At 31.8% G+C, this 22,563-nt stretch overlaps 1 protein-coding gene, 1 long non-coding RNA gene and 1 other non-coding gene across 3 annotated transcripts; 1 reads left to right on the plus strand and 2 right to left on the minus strand.

Annotated features, from left to right (window-relative positions):
- Positions 1–2,471: 2,471 nt before the first annotated feature.
- LOC141659946 (uncharacterized) lies at positions 2,472–5,046 on the minus strand. Its single transcript, XM_074466888.1, has 4 exons — positions 4,383–5,046; positions 3,803–4,261; positions 3,549–3,694; positions 2,472–3,161 (listed from the first exon to the last, which is right to left on the minus strand). Exons 1-4 carry the CDS (start codon positions 5,044–5,046, stop codon positions 2,472–2,474), a joined length of 1,959 nt encoding a protein of 652 aa, XP_074322989.1.
- Positions 5,047–5,400: 354 nt separating this feature from the next.
- LOC141723773 (uncharacterized) lies at positions 5,401–5,923 on the minus strand. The gene is made up of 3 exons (XR_012576361.1): positions 5,669–5,923; positions 5,534–5,590; positions 5,401–5,451 (listed from the first exon to the last, which is right to left on the minus strand). It is a non-coding gene; the product is annotated as an uncharacterized LOC141723773 (long non-coding RNA).
- Positions 5,924–16,578: 10,655 nt separating this feature from the next.
- On the plus strand, positions 16,579–16,739 carry LOC141663182 (U1 spliceosomal RNA). The gene has a single exon (XR_012551265.1). It is a non-coding gene; the product is annotated as a U1 spliceosomal RNA (small nuclear RNA).
- The last annotated feature ends 5,824 nt before the right edge of the window (positions 16,740–22,563 follow it).

Below are 22,563 nucleotides of genomic sequence, written 5' to 3' on the forward strand. Positions count from 1 at the left end.
CTTAAGGTCATCAAATGTTTGATAGTTTGGTAATGTCATGGTTTACTTAACTAGAGGTTAAAAGAAGATATTGGAAATGTGATGTACCACTTCCAACACTATATAGGCAACTGTGTCTCAAATGTATCTCATTTTTAATTTATTTTTTCTATCGAGTTTAAAATGTTATATCCTAAAGTGAAAATTACCATTCGATGACATTTCCATTATTAGCTATGGACTATAATTTTCAAAAAGACTAAATTTTGTAGTTAGAAGTATAAAATAAAATTTCTGAATGATGCAATACAAATTTAATGGATATGGAAAACAATCTGTAAAATATATTACAGAAATTTATACTTGTTTGACTACAATGGAAAATTTTAATAGATAACAAATGTTTCTGAAATAAGGCTATTAAATGTAGAACTACACCGGTATGTTGTAAAATATCTCTTTGTAGACCACATTCTTCGTGACGTTCGTTGACTCACCATTCTTAGAATAAATAAAAACTTGAAGACCGTTAGGGGATGTAACTCGACTAATGGCTACGTAGAATTGGCCATGTGTGAAAACATGATTAGGCAAATACAAACCAACTCGCTCAAGGGACTGGCCTTGTGACTTGTTGATAGTCATTGAATAACAAATTTGTAAAGGCATCTGTTTTCGAATCAACTTGAATGGAAGCTTCGTATCAGTTGGACAAAGTTCCATTCGGGGAATGAAGTGTTTCGTCCCAACAAATGCTCCACATATTACCTCACATTCAACACATTGGGGAAGACATTTGGTGATCATCATCCGTGTGCCGTTGCATAGTCCAATGGTTTGATTTAAATTACGCATTAGCATCACATCAGTACCTTCTTTTAACTTAAGCTCGTGAGGTGGAAAACCTGGAACGTTGATCGAATTTAGATATTCAGGAGGGAAAGCAAAGCTCAACTCAGTAGCAGTTCCACCAAAATCTTCTGCTTTGTCTACACTGTAGTCTCTGTTATAGAAATCGGCCGATTTTTTAAAAATTGCCGATAAATCGCTCAAAAATCGGTCAAAAATATTTGTCTGATTTCCGATAAATCACCGATTAATCATTCGATTTTTTAAAAATCGTCCGATAAATCGTAAATCGGTACCTCAACCGAATAGTTTCGATTTCCGAAAACTGTAACACTGACTGTAGTAAGTAAATTCAGCACCTGGGATTGTATCAACAATCAAAAAGTTAAGATGGCTGACAATTTGATTTGTTGGAGTGAGAATAGCCCTCTCGCTTATATATTTGGGGGTCTTGTACTGTTCCAAAAAATCAGGGTAAGTCCACTTTATCATATTTTCCACTGTGTTTTTCAACTCAGGATCACAAAATTGTCTGGGAACAACAATATCATCCTCTGCATATTCAATGTTTACATCATTTGCTTGTGGTATTTGACCATTACCTATTTGAAGAACCCATTCTATAAATAATTTCAATTCTTCAACTTCCGCGACAGTTTGTGCTTGGTTAAGCCTCATGTTCCTATACAAAAGCATAATCTTTGAATTACGCCATAAATGAGATCTCGTTATTGTGGCTGAGACTACATCACCACGCGAACCCTGGTTGATTACTGGCAAAATCTGACGGAAATCACCACCAAGAACTATTGTAATACCATCAAACGACATATTATATCTTTTAGGGTCAACAGCTTTCATAACATCTCGTAGGGAACGGTCTAAACATTCGAATGCGTATTGATGCTGCATAGGAGCTTCATCCCATATTATCAAATTGGTATGCTTGATAAGTGAAGCTCCGAAAAACAATCATCAAGCACGATAGAATTCCACACGAAGAACAATCATCAAGCACGATAGGAATTCGAAAACGTGAATGTGCTGTTCCGCCACCTGGCATTAGTGTTGCAGCAATACCAGAGGAGGCGACTGGAAGTACTATTAAACCCATGGAGCGTAACTTATAAATTATAGTTTTCCAAACAAACGTTTTTCCGCAACCACCGCTACCATACACAAAAAAACACCTCCAGAATTGGACTCAACAGACTGTAAAACCTTGTGGTAGATATCAAGTTGTTCAAGATTGCAATGTGCAAACAACTTATCAAACTCAGCTTTCATGTCTTCGAGATTATAACTTGTTTCTTCAACTACCAAATTATTTAAACCAATTTGAAGATACGTTGATGGAGGTTGTGGTAACTGTTTAAATTGTGCTAATGATCTTCCAATTGACTTCAGTAATTTATCAATTTATATAATAAAATGAATAAAAAATAGTGCATATTAAGACATAAAAATATTGGCATAAGGACTAATATAAATTAAAATATAAAATAAAGAATTAAGAATTGCAGGTAAATAGTGTTACCTGCAAGGGCAAAATACTGTAGTTGCAAATCAGAGAATACAGTGGCAGGAGATGTAATCAGTGTCTGCCTTTTACGCAAAATGTCGTTAACCATATGTTTCCAGTGCTACTGCCATAACCTCTTCAGATATGTAACTTGACAATTAACAATTATATGCACAAAAAGCTGCCTAATTTGTTCAGGAAAACCACCAACTGAACAATCTCTAAGGACTGAATGCCACTCATTATCATCAAGTAAACCTAATATTTTACAAGCATCTTTGAAAGTTCTGCAACAGACACCATTGATGGTCTTTAAAGACTGGAACGATGTGGGACCGCGAACGTTTGAAAACAACAAACGTAGGTACCATAACTCTCCTGCAGTGTGGTGCGTATACAACATTCTACCAATTTGCTTTCCTTTTTTTCGCATCGTCCAAATTCTATCAGTCTCATTCCATACATAATACTGTGGAATTTCATCGTATGTATAACGTCTTGAATTAGGATCTGTTTGATTAAGAAGAAAAAAGGCCTCCAACTGACTGTGTTTATACTGCTCTCTTCTTACAACTCTCTCCAAGTTATCACTCTCGGTAAAGGTACAACTCTTCTCCCCAAGTAGGTGAAAAGATAGGCGAAGAACGGAAATAGAGCGATAATGTATAGGAAAGCTTAAAATCCGGTAAGCGGCTTCAGAAGCACATATATACCTACCATCAAAATAAGCTTTTATCTCATCAACTACTTGTTCTTCATTTACAGACTGCGTTCTCTGACTGGATATCTCAACTGTAGCACGATTATGGCCCTTCAAGCAATATTTAAATAAGTACTTCAAGCTTCTTGCATGACAACATATCTCTACATTCATGTGACAATTATATTTGATCAATAAATCTCTATTATACGGTACAACCCACCGATTGTCAAGTTCACATCTACCTTTCATGACACTTATTCCAGTATTGCGACATTTATAAATTGGAAATCCAGACTGGTCAAAATATGTCTCTCTACAATATCTGGAATTTAATTCTGATCATTAGTAATAGTGTACAAAATCTATAAAAAAAATGTAGTATTGAGCCAAAACTACTTACTTCTTCGGAAAGTGCTTGATACACTTGAAATCCTTCATGCAAGGTGATTTCGGGTTCTGAAGGCCGCAAGGGACATGAATCATCAAACTTCTTACCGCATCGTAAGCAACTGGATCATTAATGGGATCAGGAATTTCAGCACTCACATACTTATCCACATTTGCAGTGAGGTTTCTTTTGGACTCAGCATCCAGCCATATTAACATATGAACATGCGGGAGACCACGTTTCTGAAACTCCACTTCGTACATCATTGTAGAGGAATAGAATAATCAAGAAAAGAATAAAATCTATATGAGGAGGAGTTATACTAACATGAGGCTATTCAAATTTAAATAGGTTTTATTACCTCCAATGCAGTTACCAAAATACCTTTTATTCTTTATGTCATCTATTAATTGCTCAAGTTTCAGATGGAAAACGCGAGCAATTATGTCAGGAGAATCATGAGCGGAGCAGCCGGGTAGAGATTTCATCATTTCATTTATCTCGTTCCATTGAGAATTAAATGTCATAGTAAGGAAAACATCTGGATGGCCAACAACTCGACAAACAGCAAGAGTGTCTTGAAAGTTCTGTTGCATATAGCGCTTAGAACCTAGGAAATTGGTGGGTAGTACAAATCCTTTACCGACATTTGCTGCATCAACTCCACCATTAACAACTTTCTTTGCAAGTGTGGTGTACAAATCACTTCTTAGATTAGTCTTGTGAGTACGCAACCACCACAATCTTGCTTGTTCTATACAGGAATATGCATCAACTACGTACTGTTGGTACAATCGGCCACCTAGACGAACGTGGAGTCCTGTCAAAAACATAAAAATAACTGTTAATATTAACACTTCATACATGAAAATGAATAAAAGTTTCAGAACCATTAATTCAAAGACAACACTTGATATGTTTATACCTTCGTTCTTACGGACTTGTAACCGATAGGAGTAGTATTCTTTCATGGTGATTCTCTTGCGTTTTTTTCGTCTCGGAATCAACATAGGGTATTTCATCATGGTAGCCATCCTCACCAAAAGGAAATAATATTGGATATTGAAGTGCCATGAGCGACGGATGAACATATGAGATCCTTTCAAGGTTTTTGTTAGATTTCTCCATAACAATATCCCTATCATTCTCATCAGCCTTCTTCTCAGCAATTATGTCCCGCTCTCCCATAGTGGTATCAATATCACCAACCATTACGCAAGCAACTTCATCCGAAGGCCCAATTATATTCTCCCGACCACTCTCCGAACGTGAAACTTTTAACTTAATTTTTAAATCTCTTATGGGTTGTTCTTTGAAACGATCACGGACATAATGAAATTTTTTGACCAACTGGTTAGTATCATCTAACATTAAAACTAACCCTTCAACAATTTCAGTATCAATAGCCTCACCATCATCTACTTTAACCCATTTCATCTGATTCTCAACTTCATGTTCAGTATCATAAATGTAAAGCTGACAAAACTTGAGATCATCTCCTTCATCTGGAATTAGTGTGCCAAAAACATGATGGTTCTGACCATTAAGCCGGTAGACATACGGAGCTCTCCCAACATTAATGGAATGATCTACCTTGCCACCCATTGACGTAAAAGCAAACATAGCGTTATATAAACGTATATTTCTCATAAAAGCATTCCTCTTTTTGGGATCATCATACAAATGCTTCAAGTAAGCGGGTGTCGACGGGGTAGGGTCTAGCTTTATCTTCCCTTGACAACAGCATAGAGTGAACTTTGGAGTTCACTTCTTAACATTTTTATTGGCCCTCTCCCCCTTCCACATTATGGCATCACATTTCCTACAATATTCAGTAAGAGGTCCCAAAGAGGCATAGCCCTTGCTTCCTGAACAGAAATAATTATTAGACCAAAGTTGTAGGTTAATAATCACAAATATAAAACAAATGGTTTAGAAAAAAAACACCACTTTCAATATTTGGTACCGGTCTTTCTTCAATTATGCAATCTGTATCTTCAATTTCATAGTCTGTTAAAAGAAAAGTGTATTTAGGGTCATACTTAATGTGATATAAGTATATATGAAAACATAATTAGGAGTGAAATCATACCATCATCCCAAAAAAATTCTGAGTCCTCGGATTGCAGTTCAGGTATAGTTGACATCTCTAAAAACATATATAACATAATGTTACTCAATAAGAATTTGAGGTAGCCATGCTAACTAATGTATTATGTTTGTCTACCTGGAGAATCATAGTCCACATGTCCATTGTTATCATCAAATAAGCGCGTAGAGGGGATATATGACGAATTTGTATGAGATCTAATCCTTGGTTCTTTATGATTTAATGGAATAGATGACCTTGAAAAAGTTAATGCATATATGGATTATAAATTTCATATTTCTATGTAATTTGGTTAGTAAACCATAACTATATAAACTTGCATAACGAAATCATATTGCTAGTGCAGAAGTTTTGTTTTTTTGCAGGGTGGATATTTCAGATAAAGGCAATGGAATAGGACTTGGTGTTGAAGAAGCCCTATTACTTTGTCGGTAATGTGATATAGTAGATTGTTGAGTATGTAAAGAACTTGTGGTTGTAGAATTAAGAGATGAAATGGGCACACCTGTGCAAAACAGAAATAAAAAATTACACAAATTCCATGCTATTATATATATAGATGAGGCAAATGTAAAATACTTGTTTAAGCACGTATCATACCAATTATAGGACTTGGTGTAAAAAATAACTTCTCCGCTTGTGCCATATGTGATGTATTAGAATTTGGAATATTATTTGAACTTGCTCGATTTTTAGGAGTTGAAAAGGGCAACCCTGTGCAAAGATTAACAAATTTAGTAAAATAAATTAAGAATAGATGAACCTGAAAAAGTTAATGCATATATGGATTTTTAATTACATATTTTTTTTAATTTGGTTAGTAAACCACAACTATATAAACTTGCATAAGGAAATCATATACCCTGGGCAGGAGTTTTGTTTTTTTGCAGGGTGGATAATTCAGATAAAGGCAATGAACTTGTGGTTGCAGAATTAAGAGATGAAATGGACACACCTGTGCAAATTAAGAATAGATGAACCTGAAAAAGTTAATGCATCTATGGATTTTTAATTACATTTTTTTTTAAATTGGTTAGTAAACCACAACTATATAAACTTGCATAAGGAAATCATATACCCTGGGCAGGAGTTTTGTTTTTTTGCAGGGTGGATAATTCAAATAAAGGCAATGAACTTGTGGTTGCAGAATTAAGAGATGAAATGGGCACACCTGTGCAAAACAGAAATAAAATATTACAAAAATTCCCTGCTATTATATATATAGATGAGGCAAATGTAAATTACTTGTTTAAGCACGTATCATACCAATTGTAGGACTTGGTGTAAAAAATAACTTCTCCGCTTGTGCCATATGTGATGTATTAGAATTTGGAATCTTATTTGAACTTGCTCGATTTTTAGGAGTTGAAAAGGGCAATCCTGTGCAAAGATTAACAAATTTAGTAAAATAAAGTAAGAATAGATGAGCCTGAAAAAGTTAATGCATATATGGATTATAAATTTCATATTTCTATATAATTAGGTTAGTAAACCACAACTATATAAACTTGCATAAGGAAATCATATACCCTGGGCAGGAGTTTTGTTTTTTTGCAGGGTGGATAATTCAGATAAAGGCAATGAACTTGTGGTTGCAGAATTAAGAGATGAAATGGGCACACCTGTGCAAAACAGAAATAAAATATTACACAAATTCCCTGCTATTATATATATAGATGAGGCAAATATAAAATACTTGTTTAAGCACATATCATACCAATTGTAGGACTTGGTGTAAAAGATGACCTCTTCGCTTGTGCCATATGTGATGTATTAGAATTTGGAATATTATTTGAACTTGCTGGATTATTTGTAGTTGAAAAAGGCAACCCTGCGCGAAGATTAAAAAATTTACAATATGTTGTGCTCATACGATTGGAGAATAACTGATGATACAACTGATGAACATAAAAAATAAAAAGTTCAGATTGTAGTATTACCCAAGTTTGAGATATCTGAGAATGGAATTCTAATAGGACTCAGAGTTAAATTGGAATTGTATAATAGTGGACTCATTTCTTCACCGGATTCCTGACAGCTATTCGAATATGTTGTGCTCATACGATTGGAGGATAACTCACCTATTAAACAACATTAAATAGTTGTAACATACACATTATTATTTGAACAATTGTGAAAGGCCTTGCCATTTTAGAGACTTAAAGACGTTTGAACCTGAGGTGGTACCCTTTCTAATACAGGGTTATGTCCTGATATATTAAGAGACAATGTCATATCACCTCAAGCTTTATAATTAAACAAAAAAAAATTATACTGACATTGACACGATATTTGGAACAATTGTGAAAGGCCTTACGAAGACAGTGACTTAAAGGTTCCATAACTTGATGTTGTGCCATTTCTGAAACAGGTTTATGTCCTCCATTTGGAATATTACTATCCAAAATTGTAAGAGGAGATTCTGCAAGGTCAAATACAACACAATTGTTAACAAATAATTATTCGTAAAAGATTATGAAAAATTAAGAAACAATGAATGATTACCTCGAACATTAAGATTAAACAACTTAGCTGATGGTAGACGGTTACAGTTCTCTTTGTTGCCTAAACTATTCTTCCGAAATTTTCGCGTGTGGGAAACTAATTCATGAAACATTCTTAACCAATCAGTGCTATACATAAAATTTAACATCTATATTACATACACATAGATATGAGCAATACCTCCTTCAGATTGAAGAGTAGGAAAATTCTTTAGCGACAAATGGTCGTACCTTGCCTTAAAATTGAAAAAGATATCAGGAAAAGATGATTAATGATCTTAAAGGTAAAACAAACAGAAATAAATTATACAAAAATAAATTAAACCTCTTTCATTTTCGGAGAGAGGCGGCATAAGAAGATGGAGAAGAAGACGGAGGAAAAGATGAAGATGTTCTTGCAGATTTGAATTGGGGATGAAAATTATGGTGTCCGAACAATTCTTATCAGAACTAACTTTAATTCAAATTTGACAATTGGTAAAGAATGGAAAAACTAAGACGCAGCAGAGCAGTTGGTATACAATGTCCTCTTGGACCAGCTTCTAAATAAGAGAGTGTAACACAATTGCTTAGGTGAAGAGTGGTATGATTGCTTTTTTTGGTGTGAAGTAGCAGAATATCACGTGGGAAGTAGATAAAAGTATTAGGTTTTGATGGCATTAGTAGTAAATATGTCTGAAGTCTTAGGTTATGGGGTGTAAAAAGCCATGAATATTGTGGATTCAGAATTTATTATATATATAGATTTGGGCCCAAAGCTCTTTGCAAAATAGAATGTTTTTTTTGGAGTCCGCATACGCCAGGGATCCTCTCTAAAGTGATAACATCTCTAAATTAATAAAATATCTCGGTCCCGATTCGGGATCGGTATTAAAAATTAATAACCCCTCTATCGTGATAATTAATATTTTTTTAAAAAAAATTAGTGTTAAATATCGGTCACAAATTTAGCATAAAGTGATAATTTCAATTAAATATATATATTTCATGTCCCCTATTAATCAAAAAAAATATTTCATGATAATAGCTTGCTTTAGATTTGATTATCCAATAACTTTTACATTATCTAATATCTTCCGAATTGTCTTCACCTCATCTTTGTGGTCGCCCTCTTGTTACAATAAAAATATCTCTATTGATTGTAACATTTGAATAACGCTAGATGTCGGAATTTTAGGTATCTCGTGACTAACATCTTCTTCTTCATCCGCCTCTCATTCATTTTTATTTAATTGACTTAGTAATGTCTCAACAATATCTTGTTCCGTTGGAGTGTAGCAAATCTCTTGCTCGGCCGGAAAATCAAGTAATTGATTAACATCCATTGGATTCTTATACTGCATGTTCAGTATTAGGTCTTTTAGCTCTTGAGTATAGAAACTACTAGTCTCTGATTAGTTGAATATAGAAATGTATTGAATAATCATTTTTTTTATAATTCTAGTTAGTTGAATAAGGACATATAAGAGGTACAATGTATATTAGTCATTAAAATTAAAATTAATTTTTTTTACAGTAGAAAATACAAACCTCTCTTATTGTATCGATATACAATAGACGTATTCAGATATTTCTATATTTTGAGAAAATTTATTATCTAACCGAAGGATATAAAAATATTTTCGGATATTTAAATAATAAAATTTTAATGACCAAAGAGGAAAAATCCATAAACCGAATTAACTCTTCTTCTCGTCTAATTCATGTTGTTTCTCGTAGTTCTCAACTTGAAAATAACAATGCGGTGAACATTTGATTAATCTTGATATTTCTCATAATGACTAACTATACATTGTTACTAATTTTTAAAGATTACCAAATTTATATCCAATTTTATAAAAAATATTTTTAATATAGAGATAGAATTACATAAATTATATGTAAAGAAGATTGAAATCTTCATTTAAAGGTAATTGGGCATGTTTGTCTTATAAGTCCTCTATCGATGGGTGTTTGTCCATTCAATTTATAAGTTAAATTTATAATTTATTAGCTGATAAGTTAAATGTTGGTAACGACCTATTATTCTCAAATTATTTTGATTTTTTGCTTTTTTATTAATTTTAATTTCAAAATATATGTTTTTAATGTTAATATAATTTGAAATTCATGACTTGAGATAATTATATTTAAAGATTATTTATTTTGGTTCATTTTAGTAAAAGAAAAATTATAACTCATAAGCAAAATGATCCAAACACTTATATAGTACGTATTTGACATTTCCTTTAAGTTAACTTAAATGGGCTTAAGCCCATAATCACTTATACTAGACTGTTTGGAAGACAACTCACTAGTAACTAGTTGATATGTGATAAGCCCATAAGTAAAAAATACGTGACCCGATACTTTTCTTTCTTCACTTATCCATTCTCTAACCCTAAGCGCCTATTTCTCACTTATCTCCCATATCTCCTCTCTGTTTATTTGGCGCTCAAATCCCATCTGATTTCTCTACACTTTCTACTTCGAATCTCGTCAAGGTACCTCTCTCATTTAGTTATGTATGTATGTGTGATTTTTAGTTTTTTAAATTTAGCAAATCTGATTGTTTTAGTCTTGTATTTATAATGTCAATGGTTTGTGTAGATGTCAAGGGCACAATCGAAGACACGACGACGGGAGCAACCACTAGGTGCGGGTCTTCCTATATGTGCGACTCCTTCTATATCATTTGCTGCTAAGTGGGGAGATAAAGAACACCGAACACGATTTATTTGTGAGGCTATGTTATGGTGAGGTTGTTAAAGATAACAGGCCTAACACCACTTTGAATAAAGAAGGTTGGAACGCTGTGTACCGGCAATTTGCTTTTCTTTCAGGAAAGGATCCCGTTTGGTATTTAAGAAAACTAAAAAATCATTGGGATGCGATGAAAGAAGATTACAAAAATGTTAGGAAATTGAAGTTTGGGCAAACTGGATTGGAATGGAATGAGTTGACAAAACAATTTGAAGCGTCCGATGAATGGTGGAAGGAGAAAATTAAGGTAAAGTGTGTAACTACTATTGCTGATAAAAAGTGTATAACTACCATTTCACTTGATCTTATGTGATTTACTGATTGCTGATATCTGTTTCTGAAAACTGTAGTTGTAATCCAGGGAAGGTTATATGTCAACAAAGACATATATACATGAAGGCATGAAAATAAGGTTATTAATATTGATTTTAATAACACAACACAACTTAGAATGTTGAAGTATACAATGTTGTCGGCGATTCCGCCCTTGGACTTGTTCCTTATGTATCTTGTTTTTACATAAACTTTGTAACAACCTCGAAAAATAGTGTCTCATTACAAAGGTCTAATATATTGTCTAACAATAATCATATAGGTAAGAGAATCATTCCTTTTTTTGCATTAACAAAAGGCCATCGTCCATATTGTAAAAACTTTTAATCCAGTCTATTTGTGAAGGCGCATCATTAGTAGTATACACGACCATACAACAATGAGGGGCTTGGGATTTTCCTATGATTTGACACAACTAACTCTAGTTTGGTTCATCCTCACAGCCGAGAAAAACCAAAATTAAGCAAGATAGTGAAGCAGGGCCTTTCCAATAGTCGCCATATGTATTACGCAGACTATGTCAACAACTCTTACGGTTTTCCCATCATAGTCGACAACTTTGCTTGTATATGACTGTTGATCTAATTACACTGACCAACTTTTTTTTACTTCTTTTTTCCCCTTTATTTTGTGTGGTTCATTTGATATGTGATAAGTGAATTTACATCAGCATAAGTAAAACTATTTGTTATAAATTGTCACTTCCTTGTAATAAACTGATAATGGCTACAATGACCACCCTTTTTAATTAAAATATTAACAGTTCATTGCTCTAACCTTGCTGACCCTACTTCTGAGTGAGCCCTGAAAACTTGGTTACCTACATATCTGTACATTTAAGACTTTAATTGCTAAGATTGTTTTTCTACTTTCCTGGGAAAAAATTGAACCCGTGTTCTTACTTTTTTAATACAATGATATCACATAAAAAAATTGAATCCATGTTGATTTATTCATACATTTTTTACAAATTCAGCAATTACTTGTTTTTGTAATTGCTTACTTGTTAATTCTCGCAGGAGAAATAAAAAATTTAACAAATTCATAATAAAAATATGACGTATTCATGAACTACTATGATACCTTGTTTGGTGATGTCATTGCAACTGGTGAACGGGCAAAAGTAGCGAATAATTACTCTGCAGTGAATTTAGAAGAGGGTGAAGATGTTCCATATTTCAGAGAAGACGATGGAATGAAGGCAGTGGTGACAACGATGATAATGACCATGAAACACCACAACCACCATCGCAAAATCTATTTCCAATAAATTCTTTTAAATCTGGTTCGAACAGTGGCAAAAAAAGAAATAAATTTGGATCATATTTCGTTCGGGAAGGGCTTGATGGTTTAATAGCGGCCATGTCTTGCAAGAGTACTGTTGGAACAGGTAATGAAAACCGCACCTTGAACGAAACAATCCTCGTACTTGACGTTATGCCAGAGGTTGATGCTGGTAGTGACTTGTATTTTTTTGCTCAGCAGTACATTCTCAACCCTGGAAACCAGACGCGTTTTTTAAAGTCGCGCAATAACAAACTCCAATATGGCCAATTACAGTATAACTTCAAGCACTTTAAAGGTCCAAGAGGTTCCTCTGATAGGCAGTGAAAGCTACTTTTACTGGTTATAATTTTATGTTGAATGATTTGTTTACTACAATATAGTGCTTGTGTCAAGTTGAGTGTATTATTGTAACATGTGTCTATAAAATAGTAGTCGACTGTTTTAGTGACTGACTTTTACAGGATAAGGATTTTCAAATCTACTCTTTTAAAAGTAGTGTGATTTATCCTGTTTGTACTGTATTCAAATGCGATTATTGTCTACTTTGTAACTATCAATCTGTACCGCAAAATGTTCAACTTGTATGTCTAATTATTTCCTCTTGTGTTCCTGTATGTTTATATATACCACCTTCATTTTCTTCATCTTCACATTCAGCATAAGCCATAAACGTACAAGCAAGTGTAACATCTCAAATGGATCCATATGGTTAAAACCCTTTTGGTTATAATAATTCTAAAGGCCAGTCTTCTAATACATTTGATCCTTTTGTTTATAATACTGAAGGTGCGTCTTCTTTCCAGACAAATGTAGAGTATTCTTATATATTTAATCCTTTCCCTCAATATTCCTAGAAAATAATTTTTCTATTGAGTCAAACAATGCATGTCAATACGATTTTGAAATTCTAAATGAAACTGATGAAGATAAGTCTAATTTGTTGAATTGGCAAATTGTTTGTAATGTTGTTGCTTACACATTGGTGTATTATTATGAAATTTTTGTGCACAAAGAGCTGTGTCATGATTCAATTAGAACGGGAGGTAAATTAATTGACAAAATAATGAAAGGGAATGAAATTCGTTGTTATCAAGATTTTTTGTATGTCTAAAGATATTTTTGTAAGTTTTTGTCGCACATTAGTAGATCGTTATGGATTGGTTCCCACATAAGGCATGTCTGAATATGAGGAAGTAGGTATATTAATTGCATGATGTTGGTACTCATATTAAATGTCGAGTAAAAGAAACAGAGCGTACACCCTATTTTGGTCGAAAGGGATACGTAACTCAAAATATTAGAGCAATCTGTGATTTTAACTTGTGTTTTACTTTTGTTTGGGCGGGGTGAGAATGTGGAGCACGCGATAGTCGTATTTTAAATATGGCTGTAACTCAAGGAAATTTGAATTTTCCACATCCAAATGAAAAAAATTATATCTTGTAGATGCAGGTTATGCACACAAAAAAGGCTACATGGCTCCGTACAAAGGATCAAGCATTAAATATCATTTTGTAGATTTTTGCCGGGGTGATGGCAGCGAACGTGTACCGCGAAATTCTAAAGAAAAAGTTAATCATCTTCATTCTTCTTGTACAATAGTTATTGAATGAACATTCAGTGTGTGGAAAGCTAGATTTGTTATTTTAGCAAATATGTCGATGTATAAGATAGATACACAAACTAATATCATTTTTTCTATAATGGCAATTCATAACTACATTAGAAAATAAAATTGTAGTGACAACGTATTTAGCAAAGCTTAAAGAGGAAGTTTCATTCCGCCGGATTCTACTACAACTAATGAGAGTCGAGATACCGAGATAGATGAAACTGACAATGACGGTAGGTGGATTGCGCTGCGTGATAGTATTGCTAGTAGTATTCATAATAGAGCATAAATGTTGTAATCTCTCGATCTATTTGTTTCGACATTGTAATAGTTAAATAAAAAAAATCATTTTAACTGAAGTATATATTTCTATACTCAATAAATTAGTATTAATTTTTTTTAAAAAAATTATAACTTATAAGCTATTTTACCAAACACCCCACTTTACTTATAAATGAAACATCCAAACACCAAAAAATAACTTATTTGTTAAAAACTACTTATTACATATATGTCACTTATTGCACTTAAGTCATAAATTACTTATTTTAAGATTTCACAAACGGGCTCTAATTTATAGATATTCATCTACTTATCACTTATAAGTCACTTATTCATTTTGAGTCAAAAGTTACTTATTTTAGTATTTTTCAAACGGGCACATTATTTTAAATTAATATAACTCGTTACTATAATGCTATTTTTTTTAAAAAGAAATTGTTGAATCTGTGATAAATTATTTAAACAAAATATTAAGTATCAGGGTTACTCATTTCGAAACTCAAAAAGATTTCAATCATGGATGATTTTCATTGGTAACCACGTACCTACGTAATTAAAGTTCAACATATTTATCACAAATCATGAACATTGCACATATTTCAATATCTCATAATTTTAAAATTTATACAGAAACATGATCAGTGTCTCGTACGGGTTTTAATGCTAGTTCTTACAAATGAGGAAATGTAACTTAAAAAGTAAGTAGTGAAGGGAAACTATTAGTTTTCATGAAAAGGTTTACAATTTATTTTATTTATGTTGTTTGTCTAAGATCTCATATCAAGTATATTCAACAAATTTTGAAATAGAATTTTAACGATAAGTTTTGATGTGTTCTCTTTTTTCCGACTTGCATTTTAAGTACTATTTATTATCTTATTTTAAGATTTAGCATATATTTGTTTTTGAATAACTCCCAAAATACCTAATACATATGAGTGATATTATTTGTTTTAGGCCGAATCGTCATGCAAATTTTGTACTCAATTTTTTATATGTAACACTATTTTATTCTAAAAACTCTTTATATAAGATGTGATGTCATAACAAACTTGTAAAACTAAAAAATTAAGTAGTTATTGTTATATAGATTAAATCCCATACGATTTACAGGTTCTTTTCAATATATAAATAATTTTAAAACTTTATTTGTCTAATCATTTAATAATTTTAACTTTAATATATTTACGTAAACAAACATATATAATTTTTATAAGTACATAAAAAAAGTAATAAAATTATTAGGAATAAGCTATGTAGTTTAGCGAGATAAGGTTAGCCGTAGTTAAAGAAAATAAGGCTAGTCGTGATTTAGGAAAATAAAGATACCGTATGTGCAGTAGTTTAGCAATTTGACCAACAAAAGAATCAAATACATCAATAATTTGAATTTAAAATTAGACTGGTATTATGTAAATGGGTTTGATAAGAGTTAATATTTTATAAACCCTGACCCAACCCAACATATCCGGGTTAATATAAAACGAACCCAACTATATTTTCGATTTCAGACGGCTCGGTTTATTTCGCAGGTTGATCAATTTTTTGTCCCTCTACAAAGGATGGTTTAAAAATTATATTTTCTAAAACATTTAATTCTATATTTATTTAACTATTATTTTTTGTTTTCCTTCCTCCATTGAATGATATGTTATGTGTTTTATTGGTTTCTTCTTTTTAAATTTCTGTTTTAGCCGAATGACAAAATTACTATTTTAGCCCTAACGATCAAATCATTTCTTTACATCAAGATATAATGTCAATATGAACAGTAAATTAATGTTAAAAATATTTTTTCCGTCCCTTTTTAGATTTCACATTTTAATTTTGTTTTTGTCAAATTGATGAAAATTTAGTAGTGTATGACACTACTTTTTTTTTAAATAACCCAAATAAGCGATTGAACCAAATTATATCTCATTTATATTATTGTAATTTAGTATATGAATTATTGTTATTATAGTTTAATACATATACTACACTTAAAATTATGAAACTTGTTCAAAATTTAAAAAGTTTAGTTGAAATCAGAGGCACAAAACTGAAACTGCAAATTATATTCAAAAAAAATTATTAATTGTATCATTGAATTTCTACTTGGGAAGGAATCATTGGAAAGCTTTAGTGGAAGCCAAAACAGCATAGACGCCTAAGATTGGGTTTTTGTTAGGCTACAAATGATCTGTTATTTAGTCCCACATCGCATAAAATAGAGAGAAGTGCAATAACAGAAGGGTATAAGTGAAGAGGAGGCTGCAGCGCTCAAATCACTTACCTGGACGGGGTCGATGGCTGATCAGAAAGGGCCATGGCCTAGGCTTGTGACTTCCATTGCACTCTGGAAGGGCGCCGGCCTAAGGTCTACCCAAGTGGTGGAGCCTACGTCATAATTTGTGTCAGGTGGAGCTTGCGTTCGCGCAGCTCCACGCCAATTCTCAGTTCAATTTTCTCAAGCTCTGCAGTTTAAAGATCAATCGTCCTTGATACTACTTGGCCTTTGACGTGAAGAGACATTTCTTTCCAAGTTAGATTATGCACAAAATTGGTATCTAGATGGTTGAAGACCGACCGTAGAACAAACTGAAAAATAAAGAGTGTGACTGACCAACCTAGTCTGATTCTCACCAGGCCAAGAACGATCATCTGCTACACGAGTTAAGACCGTAAAAAATGAGAGACAATATCTAACCACTCGAGCAAAATAAGGTATGCTTATTTGCAATTGCAAGTAAAGCTAATTTTACTAATATTGACTACTTCAAGTCTCAGTTGCATTCACAATGCCATATCAAAACAATAACGGGAAACGGTCTGATCTATTAAAGAATTATCTTTCTAAGCTCCCACATTGATTAAAACAACATATTAGTTGTTTTTTAATTTTATTGACAAAGAAACAGGAAAAAATTTCCCAAAGTACAGCTGAATCACAATATCCAAGTACGAGCTTGCACATTCTTACAGGTGGGCTACCTTTTTTGCACATACCAAAACTAATTTGTCACTTTGGTTTAAAGCACAAAAATAGAGCCTGTTTACTGCATTACATTTACAAATACTGCATTGGTGTTGTATTACACATCTGATTCAGTGCGCAAGCAAAAGAGCTGTTCAACACATTCGGATTCGGATTCTGCCAAGTAACTAGTTGGTACATATTTATTTAAAGAGGTGTTTACCAAATGTCCAACTTGATATACCAGTGCACAGATTGTTTACTTCCGACAAGTTGTCACAAAAAATCGGCGCGTCTACCTTAAATCCTGACGGCTCCAGTGGAAAGGTAGCAACCATCTGAACATTAAACTGTACGCGATACTTGTGTATCTATTACCCAGAGGATGTAACCATAAAGGCGATCCACATTATCTTAAATTTACAACTCGTTTGTCATTGTCAGGCTTACATAGTGAACTGAACTGAACTGTTAATCACCCCCTTCATATCATAACAACACGCCTACTACTTTGTTTACGATTAACACATAGTGCGCTTGTAAAAAAACTAAGCAACAAGACCAAATAACTCCCTTGAAAAAGACAAAGCACTCAAAAAACAATGCCCAATTTAAACTACAATGACGATCGTCAAGCAGTACTACAGGCAGTCGAAGGAAACTGTAAAATGAAACTGTTAAATATATGATTCTATTAGGGCCTTTCTCTAACACCTTAAGGTTTTAGATGATGAGCTGGTTACTCAACAGAAACGAAACTGTCAAATAAAAGGTTGAGACCATTAATAACAGCCCCATTCTACTTTAGTGACATTTCGATTCAAATACTGGAGAGAAGGCGGATTAACAACAACATTTGGAAAGTTGGGACCATCCAACTCCTCATCAGATGAAATTTCACAACTAAAATTGATAATTTCACTATCAGTAACGCTTCGTATCAACCTGTCAATATCTTCTTCTTCTCTCCGTTATTTCTTGCCTAAACTACCTCTACCTGGTTTCGTTTTGCCCATTACAGCCTGTAAACAAGGATCAAGTAATGGGACAGCAATAAAAACAAACTCTCCATTTCATTTATATGAAAATAATATAAATATGTGATATATAAGAATCATATAAAATTATAAGTCGTATAAGAATAAAAAATAATAATAATAATTATATATTTAGAGCTATAGTAAGATTTAAAAATGGGTGAAATTAAAAATCGTGAAATAAAAGAGGAGTGAAACCAAAATAAACCTTAAAAATGATGGATTCCCTTATTAATAACTATCTTAATATCCGTGTGCAGGGATCACATAAATTTTTTTAATATTATATACATTTATTTTTGAATTGAATTCTTGAATTTGTTCATTTTAAATTTTAAATTATATGATTTCATAATAATTATATTAATACACTATATGTTCATAATTCTTTAAGTACAGTCAAACTTATTTAAAGTTTGACTTATGGGATGATTTAAGGCTCCACAAACAAACCCGAAATACAATTGATGGGATGATTTTGTCTAGTATGAATTGAACAAATTGATGTAATTGATGAGATATATGAATTGCATTAATGATAAATAAATATGTGACGGTGATTTGTTCGAATAAAATGATTTAGTTTGATGAACACCGTCCAAAAATCGGTGAACCGTGAACTTGTTGGTCCCAATTGATGATGCATGTGTACTGTACATAATTGTTTGATTTGATAATAGTGTCTTAATATTATGTTTTTTTATAAAATATAATCCTCTCACTAATAATTAGTTATTTTATAAATTAATATAAATATAATTTATAAGTAAGGATATTTCGGTAAATATAGAATGTACCAAAAAACAGGTACTATACCAAAACTTTTAATGTTTCATCTTTTATATAATAGTAAAAAAATTATAAAGGATCTATTTTATTATTTTAATAAAAAAAAATCTACGAAAAATAGAAATATCGTAATTATAATATGATTGTAACAGTCTATATTTTTTTAAAAATCAACATATAACTCTACATGAAATATAAATTATGGGCGAAACTAAAATACAACGTAACCGACAAAACCAAGTACTCTATCAAAAAATAATTTAGAGTTATATGGAAATAGAATTATAATCATAATACAGTTTAAACAATTTTATTATTTTTTAGGGATAAAACCAAAATACAGTGTTTATAATATTCATATCATTTTATTAAAATGGAATTACAATAACAAATTAAAATATTCTAAATTAAAATATTCCAAATTTAAACACATGACATATTTATTTGACAGTGGTTTATTTTTTTCGGAACCTATCTAGTTGGCCTATTATATTAACCTATTTATTTTGGAACATAATTAAAAATATGATTCAAACCTATAAAATTAATAGAAAAAGCGTGGCTTATAAAATTCAAAAAACCGGGTAAAATAATACATATAAAATTATAAGTCATATGAAAATAAAAAAGGGATAAAAATAGAGTTGTAACACAAATCATAAAAGGTTAAACCAAAATGGGGTGGAACAAAAAATAAGTTAAACCTTATAGAAATAAAAAAAGGATAAAAATAGAGTTATAACATGAATCGGGTGGTGGAACCAAAAAATAAATGAAATAAAAGTACCGCTTAAAAAGAGGTTTCGCTTGAACATGACCTATTTACTTGATAGTATTTTATATTTTTCGGAATCTATTTCGTTGAGCCAAAATATAAAACTATTTATTTCAATACATAATTAAAAATATGATTCAAACCTATAAAAATAATAAAAAAACTTAACTTATAAAATTTAAAAAATGGGTAAAAATAAAACTTATAAAATTATAAGTCATATAGAAATAAAAAAGGGGTAAAAATAGAGTTATAACACCAATCATAAAAGGTGAAACCAAAATGGGGTGGAACAAAAAATAAGTTAAACCTTATAGAAATAAAAAAAAGGATAAAAATAGAGTTATAACATGAATTAGGTAGTGGAACGGAAAAATAAGTGAAATAAAAGTACCCGGGGTTTGCTTGAACATGACCTATTTACTTGGTAGTGTTTTATATTTTTAGGAATTTATTTCGTTGAGCCAAAATATGATACTATTTATTTCAATACATAATTAAAAATATGATTCAAACCTATACAAATAAAAAAAACATAACTTATAAAATTCAAAAAATGAGTAAAAATAGTATATATAGAATTAAATTATAAGTCTACAATAAAATGAAAAAAATAATACAAAATAATACACTTGGAGTTATAAAATATATAAAAGGTGAAACAAAAAAGGTGGAGGTGTCAAAAAACAAGGGAAATCAAAGTTTCACTTAAAAACTTAAAAAGAGGTTTCGATTATTAATTTGATCGTAGATGAAAAATATACACATTCAAATTAATATTCTCATAATAAGTTTATAATTATATGTTATTAATTTAATTTACAATGCCTATATTAAATTTTAAAATTAAAAATAATATAAATAAAAATTTATTTATCAAGACCCATGCATAGTAGAGATGGTAAAATTAGTATTATTAATTATAGTTTTAAGGCTACAGAAAATGTTAATACCTTTTCTAAAGATAAAAAAAATTGAGTATATGCTATATTTTCTGGTTTAATTTTTTAATCCCAGTCATCATTAGAAAACTTATTCCAAGTTATTCTTGATAAAAAAGAAAAGGGTGACAAACACTGTACATATTCGTGTTTTTGTTTGAAAATCATAAATTTCAATCAATGTAAATTAATGAGTGAGCTTGCTAGCAAATACGTAGAAAACATGGGTCCAATAACACTGGAGCCAATGGCCCAGTCTTCTGTTCTTGCTTTCTCTTCATTTTCATGTCTTAAACTAAAATCATCTAAACCACATTTTTCAACTGTATTCAAGTTGTCATAGCATAACTTACCATTAATTCATCATTAACAAAGATTGAGAGATGGTCACGACAATCGATTGGTGTGAGTATATGGTATCATATAAACATTCACTGGTACGTGTAAAGAGAGATGCTCACGATAATCGATTGACGTGGGTATATGGTATCATATAAATTTTCAGTGGTATGTGTAAAGGTGGTTAAGGAACGAGTAGAGGAAGATCATTTTGAGCAATATAAATTGTGAGTTTTATTTGGGATGACAGGGATTCCTGAGATCTTTGCCAGCCTCGAATCTGATATCATACCATATTAAAGAAACAATCACTATAAAATCTCAAGGTGTTGGTGTTAGAGGCAGGTTTTTTCAAGATCTTATATTATTCTAATAAAGATGACCCTCATGTATTTATACCAATAATCTAACAAATCGTTCGATATTAATCTTTTCCCTTTATAAATTCGAAATGTAGGAGTATAAAAATTATGAACTCGTCATTTTAATTAGTCTTCTACTAGAATTGAACTTTCACCAACTGAATGATTAAGAGAAATGGGTATTAGTTTATTTGGCATCTAGCTCATTATTTTTGTGCAGATAGGAAATTGAAGTATTGACCCAAGAGCATATTTCATAAGAGTTTGTAATAGCATATCTCATCAAACTGAGTTTGCTTCTGCGTAAATTATGCAGGTTAAGATATTAAGATAAGATATCTAATAAAAAAATTATAATATTATCTAGTAAGTTAACAATTGTCATGCTCTTTGACTAGAAGGAAGGTCCCTCAATAAAGTTATTAAAATCTTTAATACTATGATAAGTGATTATGGCAGAGACTGGAGATGAAAAATGCCAAAAATCCAATTATAAAATATTTGCAAGTAGCTCAATTTTACATGGGCCAATGTTTGGATGCTTGGTCTAGCCAATTTTCATGTATGTCATGTACATTGTACACTCCTACACTGTATTATTAATATCAAAGACAGCCAGCCTGGTTTTGGTATGGTCCCTTTCCTCAATTTCATTGTCAATGTCTGCTAGTAACCTTTTTGCCCATGAATTCTTTATTCATTACTCCATTATATAAATTATTTCTGGGCTCTGTTTGATTTTCTTAATTCCGAACCGAGTGGAAAATCGTAACACAACAAAATAACGCAGGGATACGAACCTCTATATTCAACTCGTTTTGAGTTGTACCACCACAACTTTAAGAATCTAGAGTAGCCGGTTATTTTGACGTGATATCATGGTATCAAACTCGACTAAGATATATGTATGTTGTCATCAGGGATGGACCTGGTGTAAGGCCGTGGGTGGCTATGGTTCCCTCCATTTTCTCAGCCCCTTTGCAGGGTTAGTATACATTTTATGTATAATTGTCTTGCAAAACATAAAAATGGCCCCTCCCGCTCAATACAAGA

Source organism: Apium graveolens, chromosome 5 (assembly GCF_009905375.1).
Source record: "Apium graveolens cultivar Ventura chromosome 5, ASM990537v1, whole genome shotgun sequence".
Classification (NCBI taxonomy): domain Eukaryota; kingdom Viridiplantae; phylum Streptophyta; class Magnoliopsida; order Apiales; family Apiaceae; genus Apium; species Apium graveolens.

Excerpts from the sequence above, each read along its gene's own strand:
- LOC141659946 (XM_074466888.1), bottom strand. The coding sequence starts at position 5,046 with ATGGGTGGCAAGGTAGATCATTCCATTAATGTTGGGAGAGCTCCGTAT. Across the intron at positions 4,262-4,382 it reads ACTACTCCTATCGGTTACAA|GACTCCACGTTCGTCTAGGT; the intron begins GTCCGTAAGAAC and ends TGTTTTTGACAG. Across the intron at positions 3,695-3,802 it reads TTTTGGTAACTGCATTGGAG|TGGAGTTTCAGAAACGTGGT; the intron begins GTAATAAAACCT and ends TGATGTACGAAG.